The sequence below is a fragment of the Sinocyclocheilus rhinocerous genome, unplaced genomic scaffold (assembly GCF_001515625.1).
Source record: "Sinocyclocheilus rhinocerous isolate Xijiao unplaced genomic scaffold, SAMN03320098_v1.1 scaffold4554, whole genome shotgun sequence".
Lineage (NCBI taxonomy): Eukaryota > Metazoa > Chordata > Actinopteri > Cypriniformes > Cyprinidae > Sinocyclocheilus > Sinocyclocheilus rhinocerous.
Window position 1 is genome coordinate 260 of NW_015649631.1, and position 10,777 is coordinate 11,036.

The 10,777-nt window shown below is 33.2% G+C and overlaps 1 protein-coding gene across 1 annotated transcript in view; it reads right to left on the bottom strand.

The window, feature by feature from the left end:
• Positions 1-1,780: 1,780 nt before the first annotated feature.
• LOC107710929 (DNA annealing helicase and endonuclease ZRANB3-like) overlaps positions 1,781-10,777 on the bottom strand; it is a gene marked incomplete at its 3' end in the record, with an annotated part of 20,908 nt that continues 11,911 nt past the window's right edge. Inside the window, exons 4-6 of the mRNA XM_016515817.1 lie at positions 7,467-7,698; positions 3,902-3,987; positions 1,781-1,952 (exon numbers count right to left, since the gene is read on the bottom strand). Of these exons, the coding sequence (XP_016371303.1) occupies positions 1,781-1,952; positions 3,902-3,987; positions 7,467-7,698 (490 nt within the window). The remainder of the gene's footprint in view (positions 1,953-3,901; positions 3,988-7,466; positions 7,699-10,777) is intronic.

Sequence of the window (10,777 nt, forward strand, 5' to 3'; positions counted from 1 at the left end):
GAGCACCTTTGACTTTTTTTTTTTTTTAGACGACGCAGCAATTATAAGCCGAGTCTCGCTAAACGCGACGGATCGGAACAGAATGTGATGATTACTAATGTCCATTCCTCTCTAAATAACACGCTGGTAGCTCGCTCGACTGCCAAAGGAGGGAAAAAAAGATGTGGAAATAAAAGAGAGTGATCAGAGACAAGTGAGATGAAATGATCATTTGTGTTAATCGGATACTATTGCCTAGCAACAGGAACGGGGCGGTTGTACTGGGGAAAATCACTATATTTACCTGCTTTTGTTCTGTTAGTTCAGAACAAGTGATGGGAAAAAATGTAAAGAGAGAGAGAGAAAATACAGAAAATCTATTTGGAGAGGATGATATCGATGACATTTATAACATAAGAAACTGCTAATTGTGTTTGTTTTTTGGTGTGTTTTTTTTTATGAAACCACCGATTTTTTAGTTTTATTCAAATGTTTTCCCTTCTAAGTATGAATTTAATTACTAGTAAAATGAATTTAATAAATTACATTAATATTGATTTTTTTTCTTTTATGCAAGCTTTTTTCTTATTTTTAAATTCATTAATGTATTAATTGAATTACTACTAAAAGTAATGTATACAAACACAATTCAGAAATTATTTTAAAAAGTTACGTAATCATTGTTTATTTTTTAGTCTGTTTCATTCAAATGTTTTTCCTTCTAGTTTTAGATTTAAGGTATTATTAATTTAATTACTAGTAAAATTATTGTATACTTCTGAAAAAAAAAAATCAGAATACAGATACAGAAATTATTTTTAAAAAAAGTGTTTATGTAATTATTGTTTTTCTTTTTTGTTTTATTCAAATGTTTTTCCCCTTCTAACTATTTTTAGATTTATGTTATCAATTTAATTACTAGTAAGATTAATGTATAGTATACTTTTGAAAAAAAAAAAAAATCATAAAATTATACAATTCATAAAATTATTTTAAAATATTTGCTGCTTTTTAATTTTGTTTTAAGTGTTTTTATTATTCTTAGATGTTTATGTAAATATGTAAACAAAATTAGTTTACACATAAATATGAAAATAATATAAAGGATAGTACAGTATAAAAAGAAATTATGTATAAAAATATATAATTTGTTTTATTCAAATGTTTATCCTTCTAAATATTTTTGTTTTAAGGTATTATTAATTTAATTACTAGTAAAATTCATGTATAAATGCATTAAAAAATCATTTAGAAAATCTGTTAGAAAAAAATCTATTAGAAAAAAGTCTTATTTTCATGTAATTATCGTTTTTGTTTTATCGTGTTTTTAACTTTTTTCAATTTTACAGCATTTTACAGTATTACTTATAAAATTAATGTATAATTGTAAATCATTTTTGTAATCATTATTGTTTCTATTTATTTTGATTGATGCAAGTGTTTTTCCTTATATTTTTAGATTTAAAGTATTTTTAATTTAATTACTAGTAAAATGTATAAATAAAAAGTCAATTCATAACTTATAATGACATTTGTTTATTTATATATAATTATTACTGATCAACTTAAATGTATTAATTTACTATAATTAATAATATAAGCTGACTTCCAAGAACATCATGATACTACAAAATATTAAAATAAATTTAAAGCAAATAAATAAATAAAATAATACTAATAAATAAAGTAAAACACTATTAGCATGGCACATTTAAAAAGACAAAACATGGTACTGACCACGGTAACCGTATTCTTTTATATTCTATAATTGTGAAGCTGCTTGGAAACGTTTACTGCATACCTTGGCAGCATCTTTGGGAAGGTCGAAGGGGATTCGTTGGCGTATTTTGGGTGGTAGTTGAGTCAGCACCTGATTCTTGAGTCTGCGAATCATAATCTCGTTCAGACGCTGGTGTAACTCGTCCAAATGAGACGCGCCGCGACAGTCCCACTGCCGTCTGGCCCCGAAAAACCTGCACACAAAAACACACAAACATTTTACTCATTCAGAAAACACACTTGTGCTGTATATCCGCTTAATTTCACCAAAATCCTCAGGTACCATCATTGAAATGAGACCTTTTCTATCTTAAATGTGTGTGCACGAGTCTGTGAGAGATTTCATTATGAATGTTTTATATTTACTGCCGCATATATGAATGATTGACAGGAATTTGTGTGTGCGCTTCCGAGTTTACTCCTCGGTAGATTAATTTGTACTCTGAGACCCTTGTGCGGATCGCTGTCGTTTCATTTCTCCGCTGTAGATTTGATAAGAAGAAGAGAGGAACAAAACTCGTCTCAGATGTTCTGAACACCACTCTTCTTCATGACCCAACTCATATCTGAGCTTCACATTAATGCTGCCGCTACACACACACATATAAACAAATTAGCTCTGCACCAAACCCTAGTCAGCTGTCTACCTAGACAGCATTCTAAAGGATTACAGACTTGCGTTACAGATGTAAAATGTATATTTAACAGAGAAAATAATCCCAGAATGCACTGCGATGAGTTTAGTTGGGGAAAAAATAAGATGGCGGACAGGCAAATTCCATGAAATACTGAAAAATATCAATGAAAATGCTTCAATATAATTACAATGTTACCAATTCACCTAATATTTGTAGGTAATATTCGACATGGGAAAGCTGTAGGGCAAAAACGCAAAGAAAATGGAAAACGCAATTAAAAATATAATAAAAATGTTACTATTTTACCTAGTATTTATGAATGATTTGTACAAAGATTCATTCTGTTCTTAAGAATGGTTTTGCGAGTGAATTGAAAAGACATTCACTGTACTCGTAAGAATGGTTTTATGAACATTTTGCACAAATTCGCTCTGCTCATAAGAATGGTTTTGCGAACAATTTGCACGATTTCATTCTACTTGTAAGAATTTTTTTGCGAACAAATTTCCTGAGAAATTCGCTTTGCTAAGAATGTTTTTTTGCAAACAATGTACAGAAAAATTTTTCTGCTCATAAAAATGATTTTGCGAACAATTTGCATGATTTTGTTCCGCTTGTAAAAAGTTTTTTGCAAACAATTTGCTGAGAAATTCGCTTTGCTAATAAGAATGGATTTTGCAAACAATTTGCAGAAAAATTAGTTCTGCTCATAAGAATGGTTTTACGAATATTATGTACAAATTCATTCTGCATTGTTACGAACGGTTTTGCGAACGATTTGCAGAGAAATTTGAAGTCCTCGTTTGATGAACATTATGCACAAATTCATTCTGCATTGTTACGAATGGTTTTGCGAATGATTTGCAGAGAAATTTGAAGTCCTCGTTTGATGAACATTTTGCACAAATTCATTCTGCTTGTAATAACGTTTTTACAAATATTTTTCACAAATATATCTGTTTGAACGAATGTTTTTGCGAGAGATTTGCAGAGAAATTCACTCTGCTCCTAAGAAGGATTTTGCGAACAATTTGCTGAACAATTTTGCTATACTCGTAAGAATAGTTTTACAATTTCTTTTTTTATAAATTCACTGAACATGAGAATAGTTTTGCGAAGGATTTGCAGAAACATGATGTTGTTTTACAAACATTATTCACAAGTTCATTCTACTCGTAAGAATGGTTTCGCAAACATTTTCACAAAATTATTCTGCTTGTTAGAATGGTTTTACAAACAACATGAGTGTTTTTGGTCAAACCTCTCTGCATCTAAATTCTCTAAAATGACAACCAAAGTTTTAATCAATAAAAGTTGCTCGAGGAATAAATAATAATGATAAAACGGTAATGCTAAATTTAAAATTTATTGCAAACCAATTAGTCTTAGTCTTTTAATTAATGTAGCCATTTTAGTGTTAAACTTTTGGTTGTACTTGAACTGTTTGTCCTTTTTAGTTGTCATTTGAATGCTGTATTGTACATTAAAAAAAGAAGGGTTTTTACTTGTAGTGTGCGTTGCAGTATTTTTTGGCGTAGTCGCTCCAGGTTCCAAACCTCCGTGGATACAAAGCATCGATTTGCATGAAGAGCTGAAAGAGAGATCAAGAGATCAAAACATCAATCAATGTGACATCATAAATGTCATACACAGTACTAACTTTACACTAGTAACTTCCAATGGGAACAAATAACTTTAAAAAGAGGGACACTTTTATAGTTCTGACCTTGGGCCTTTGCAATCATGAGTTTATTGAAAATCGGTCAGCAGATTTCTGTTTATAGCTGGTGCGAACAAATACTCTGCTGATTAAAGCTGATTAAATCGGGTATTAAGTTCATAAAATGCAAATGTGTTTCATCTAAGAGAAAGTCTCATAGTGCACATTACGCTCAGTTAGTATAAACCTAACAGCGATTATCCTGATGAATTAAGAAAACACTTGTCTTTCATAAGAAGACCAGATAGACGTTTCAAAGGGATTAGAAGAACAATCTAGGTTGAGACTTCCATAATATACACACAAGAGTCATCTTGAGAGGTCTTTGCGTACGCAATGATGTACATTTTGGCAATGCTTTTGTCCAGTGAACATTTTAAAGAAAGAAAACAGCAGCTCTCACAGTGTACCAAGAAAGTGCACAGAATGTAGCATCCTTCAAAATGAAGCCTTTAGTATTTCCTGAATAATGTATTGGTCAATTAACTGGCCATCAGTGATGGGTAGATCAGCAATAAAAACTAGTGGGAGTAAACACAATATTTAATATAACGAGAATAAAACGGGCTGTGAGGAGTGGAACTGCAGTCTGTTAAATGGGCTTCATTCATAAAACACGAGCAGAATGAATTTAATATCTAACATTCGGAAAACCATTCATATTGAAGTACATGTAACACTTTACATAAAACATTACTCAGAAATGTGGTCTGTTCATTTTTTTTAACAGATTTGTTCTGCTCATATGAATGGTTTTACAAATTATTTGTACATGGAATTCATTCTGTTTATAATAGTTTTGAGAATGATTTGCACAAACAATTTGCTTGTGATGGCTTTGTTAATGATTTAAATATGAATTTGTACTGTTTGTAATGGTTTGTGAATTTGCACAAAGATCATTTTTTAAGAATGGTTTTGCAACCAATTTGCAAAGAAATTTGCTCTGCTTGTAAGAATGGTTTTACGAACTTCTTGCAGAAATTCGCCTCTCTCATAAGAATGGTTTTGTGAACAATTTGCATTAAAATTCATTCTGCTCATAAGTAGTTTTGTGAACAATTTTCTGAGAAATATTCAGGAATTCATTCTGCTTGTACGAATGGTTTTACGAACAATTTGCAAAGAAATTTGTTATGCTCGTTAGGATGGTTTTACGAACAGTTTGCTCATTCTGCTTGTAAAAGTGATTTTGTAAATTGCTAAATAATTTCGTAATGGTTGTGTAAATGTGCACAAACGTTAGCTCTGTTGTTGAGAATGACTTTGCAGACAATTTGCAAAGAAATTAGTTCAGCTTGTTAGAATTGTTTTACGAACAGTTTGCACATTCTCTCTGCTTGTAAGAGTGATTTTGTAAATGATTCGCAAATGGAATTTGTAATATTCCATGGTTTTGTGAATATTTGCACAAAGATTAGTTCTGTTCTTAAGAATTACTTTGCAATAAAATTTGTTCTGCTCATATGGCTTTGCAAACATTTTGCTGAGAAATTTTTTTCCCAAATGATTTGCTAAAAAATTCGTAAGAATGGTTTGGCAAACATATTTCACAAATGCGTTTTGCTTGTAAGAATGGTTTTATGAATGATTTGCAGAGAAAAATTACTCTGCTTGTAATAATCGTTTTATGAACATTTTGCACAAATTCGTCCTGCTTTTAAGAATGGTTTACAAATGATTTGCAAAGAAATTCGCTTTACTTTTAAGAATGGCTTTCCGAACATAAGAAAATTTTGAAGACAATTTACACAGAAATCCACTTGATTTGTAAGAATAGATTACGAACAATTTACAGAAAAGCTGAACTAGAAATTATGAAATAAAAAATTTTCAGTGAACGATCGACGCTTGTGTACACAACATCACAACACATCATTAAAGAGTCATTTTCATATACCTCAAACTAAATATAGCGTCCACCCTGACCAAGGTCTACCAGAATTCACTAGCCATGTTTTTTGTTCACTGGAGATGTATAGAAAGATACATTTTCAATGTCTCAATATTTGAACAATTCACACACAATTCACACATGAGTATATTGTTGTACCATCAGTTTAACTGCTTCAATTTAAGTGATTGTTCACCAAGTTTTGTCATCATTTACTCATCCTCAAGTTGTTCCAATTCTTTCTTCTGCTCAACACAAAAGAATATATTTTGAAAAATGGTGGTAACCAAACAGCTGATGGTCCCCACTGACTTTCATAGTATTTTTCTCTGCACTATAGAAGCCAATGGGGACTATTAACCATTTCATTAGCCGTATTCTTCAAAATATCTTGGGTTCAACAGAAGAAAGAAATTTCTACAGGTTTGGAAAAACCTGAGGGTGAGTAAAAGATGATAGAATTTAAATTTTTTGGGGGGTGAATTATGCCTTTAAATTAATCCACTCTGACTAAAATCTACTAGAATACAGCAGCCTGGTTCTTGAATTTCTAAAACCGGCATGGCAGAGTTACAGATTGTGACATGAAAGCAAAGACCCAGACAATGTAAAAAATAAGAAGACAGGGCAAAAAAAGAGAGAGACGGGAACAGAGCGAGACAGTGTGAGGACAAGGGTGTTTGTGGAAACTACAAATATTACTGGCACATCTCTGGACAGAGTAATAACAGCAGAGATGAGAGTTGTGCTTTTGAAACCTGTGAAAAAGAGAGCTCTTTCTCTTCCTTCTCATTCAGAGCCGTGGCTCTAAAATCACTTAAAATCCCCTCATTTTTACTCGCATCACCCTTGCCATTGATAGTCCACCTCAACAGAGGTCACTGGGTTACATAAACACCCACGCCAGCGTAATATCGAGGTAAACAGAACAAGGTGGACAAAACCACATGAAATGGGCTAAAATATCCGACACTGGGTTGCTGCATCAAATAAAAGGATAAATGTTGAAAATTATCTCGTTTGATTAATTAAATTTTGCTGCTAGCGGGTCATTAGACCAGCAAGATAGAAACTGCGTGACAAATTTCAAGCTGTCACTTTACAAAAGAAATGAGAATGACTATAAATGTTTATTCCTAACGTAAACTAATGTGCCGTGCAGGAACAAGAACTTCATGTAGTAATCAGATAATTTTATAGTGAGTACAATAGTAAAATAAATGATTTTAATAACCTAGTGATAATATATGGGGGGGGGGGACTTATCAAAACTTTTAGTTTTTGATATTATCGTACTTGCAATTTTGGGTGACATGAGCGATGACTGGAGGATGGGAAATATGTCAGCTAACGACAAGATCTCCTCCTGGTTTAGCTCAAACAAAACCATGCTGCATATTACCAAATGGCTTAATAAATCAAAGCAAATGACAAACAGATTTGGAGGAAACCGTACCTCCTCTGGTCTGCCCAGCGCCGGGGTGCCAGTTAGAAGGATGGCACGCTTGGCGTTCTGAATGATTGGCACCAATATTTTACTACGAGCTGCGTTGCGAGATTTCAGGTAGTGGGATTCATCCACCAGGATGACGCCGAATCGTTGCTTGTTCAGGGCCTCCAGCAGGGGGCGTGCGTCCGTCGTGAGCAGCCCGTATCCCAGTATAGTCACTTTGCTAGTGCCGATGCTCCTACAAAACAACAACAACAAAACAACAAATTCAAATGTGCAACAACTTTTTCAATCAATTTACTTGGCCTTATTCAATGCTAAAGTTAATGCTAAAAAACAACAAAATGTCCACTGTCCACCACAAAAACATTTCTGCTTATGTAACTAAGGCGATGGATGTGGAAAAATACAATATTAAAGTAACAGTTCACCCAAAAATGAAAATTGTCATAATTTACTCACTAAACAGTTGCTGGTTGGTAGCCACTGACTTCCATAGTATTTTTTTCCATTCTATGGAAGTCAGTGGCTACCGGCAACTGTTTGTTTCACAAAATGTTTCAGAATATCTTATTTTGTGTTCAACAGAAAAAAGAAACTCCTAGAGGTTAGGGGGGAGTAAATGATGACAGCAATTGCATTTTGAGGTCTCTTTAACCAACAATATTATAGTTCAAGTTTGGACAGATTAAATCAAGTCCCATCCTGAATATTCTCTTCAAATTTGAATGCATTACTAATTATCATTACTTCTTTGCCTAAAACAAATATAATTTTGGGTCATGACTTACAAACGTACAAACCTGTCAAAACAGAAACTTTGTACACTTAGATACATTTATAATAGTTTATATTACACAAGACCGTAAAAGCATTTTACGAATTTCACGCAACATAACATTCGTGAAAATCTAGGTTCTTCTAAAAACAGAGTTGAAAATGCATCAAAATACCATTGAAATGAGGTGTAAAGGCTTTGACGTAAACAACAAACGTCGAAAACAACTATAAACTATTACAGAGTTAGTTGCGCTTGGCATTTAACGTTACGTTTTGTCTAAAACAAAACAAAACTTACAAATCCATCACAAAAGAAACTGTCTAAACTTAAATATATTTATATCAGTTAATATTATTAGTGTATTTATTGGAGCCACAAGGTGGTAAAATCATTTAATAATTTTTAAGTTTTACTGAATTTATTTTCATACACACTATACGAAACCACGAGCTAAGTTAAGCTAAGCTAAACTTTCACGCAAGAAACAAAAACAATTTTTGGTCACACCACTTCCATGTCGTTTGTGAAGTTGAAAATGCTTAAAAATTCTACTGAAATGAGGTGTAGAGGCTGTCGACAGATGTCGAAAATAAAATTAAACAATTATAGATTTAGTTGCGCTTAGCATTTAACATTACATTTTGTCTAAAACTAATTTTTAATCACGTGATTTTTAAAATGCAATTTTTAATCACGAGATACAAACAAATCCATCACAACAGAAACGGTGTACACTGTAGATATATTCACAACAGTTTATATTTCATTTCATATTTCATTGGAGCCACAAGGTCGTAAAAGCATTTTACGTTTTTTTCACCTCATAGTCTCCCGCTACAGACTGTTTAAAGATGCCAGCCGTACACTGAGAGGAAATGATGTTTGTTCCTGCTTTGCACTATGAGCCATTAAAGTTAAAATATCATTCACCATGCTGACAGGCCTTCATCAAGCTCGGAGGGAGATGTTGCCATGGCAACGACTTTACAGGTCGACTCAACCCCGGGCCAGAATTCTCAGGGTAAACAGAGCAATTTGTGAGCCTCTTTTTAGAAGCATCAATAACAGGCAAAAAGACAACATGACCCTCTGACTGCATGGGCTGTACAATCAATCCCAGCATCCTCTGTGGAAGAGCAGCTCTCATAAGCTCTCTCCCACTCCTAAGATAGAGCTAAAGTATTCTTCGTGCGAGATTCGTAGCCATAAAAGGTGAGCTAATTTAGGATTTGTTTAATATCTCTCTGGGGAGGTGATTTGATTTCATACGTCTGCCGTGTAATTTGTATTGTGGTATAATTTTGTAGTCAGTGAACAGGAGATTTTACTTCAGTTTTGTATTTCTACAGGCTGAAAATCTGCAAGAACGGTTTTCATAACTTTCTAAAGCTACTCATAAAAGTGTGACACAAAGAGGGGGAAAAAAAAAATTATAAATCAAGAGATTTCTTCCCAACTTTTCCGGAGGCTTCTGCAAAGTCATACTCAGTCATAAATTTCATGAATCAATTTTGCCACTATGATTAAACTCACACACAGTCTGAAAGAATCAATGTTTCATTTTGAGCAAAAAATCTCTTGGCCACCAGTGCAGACGTCCTCCAGTACGGTCCACTGGATCGCAATGAATTACGAACCGATGTCCCTCTTTTTTTTTTTCAGGGACTGCAAAACAAACTTAAACGATCGATTACTAAGATGCCCAGTCGGTGTGTGTCAAAATGTAGCTACAATTTACACGTCATTAAACTTTCTCCGCTTGAACAGCATTCAGATGTGACATTTAATATTTAGATTACATGGTCATTTTTAAGATGCTTAGTGGATGTTTGGACATAAATATGACGCATGAAATAGCATGCAATGTTTTCCAGATGGTCTATATATGAAAATAAAATTTTTCATTTAAAAAAATATATTAAAAAAATTCAGCAAATATTATGCAATGTTTTCAAGATGTTGTGCTCTTTCAAAAATGTCTCTGCAACATACGTGCGATTTTTATGAAAGCGACATGTAAAGATAAAGTTTTAAAATATTACATATCGAGTTATTTAGGTCTAAATATCATTACCTAAGATGTTAACTCTAAAAATCCATTTCAATTTGGAGAAAATCAATGCGATTTTTCACTTGTTCACTTCCTGAACCCAAGTGTTGTGCTCTATTGAACTTAAAGGGGTCCTATTATGCTTTTTCACTTTTTCAACTTTAGTTAGTCTGTAATGTTGCTGTTTGAGCATAAAAAAGATCTGCAAAGTTACAAAGTTCAAAGTCCACTTCAAAAGGAGATATTTTATTTAACAGAAATCACTTTTCAAGAACTACAACGAACGACTCATTTGGACTACAACGCATATTTTCCGGGATTAGTGATATCACAAATATCGACGAATGGGACGAGACCTGGTTGAGCTGCACTAGAGAAGGCAACGAGTGTTATCACTATGTCGGAGACACGCTAGCTTTCCCAAGGCAGACGAACTTAGAGTGGTTACAATCATCCGGGTTTAAATCACGCTCAAATTGATTTGAT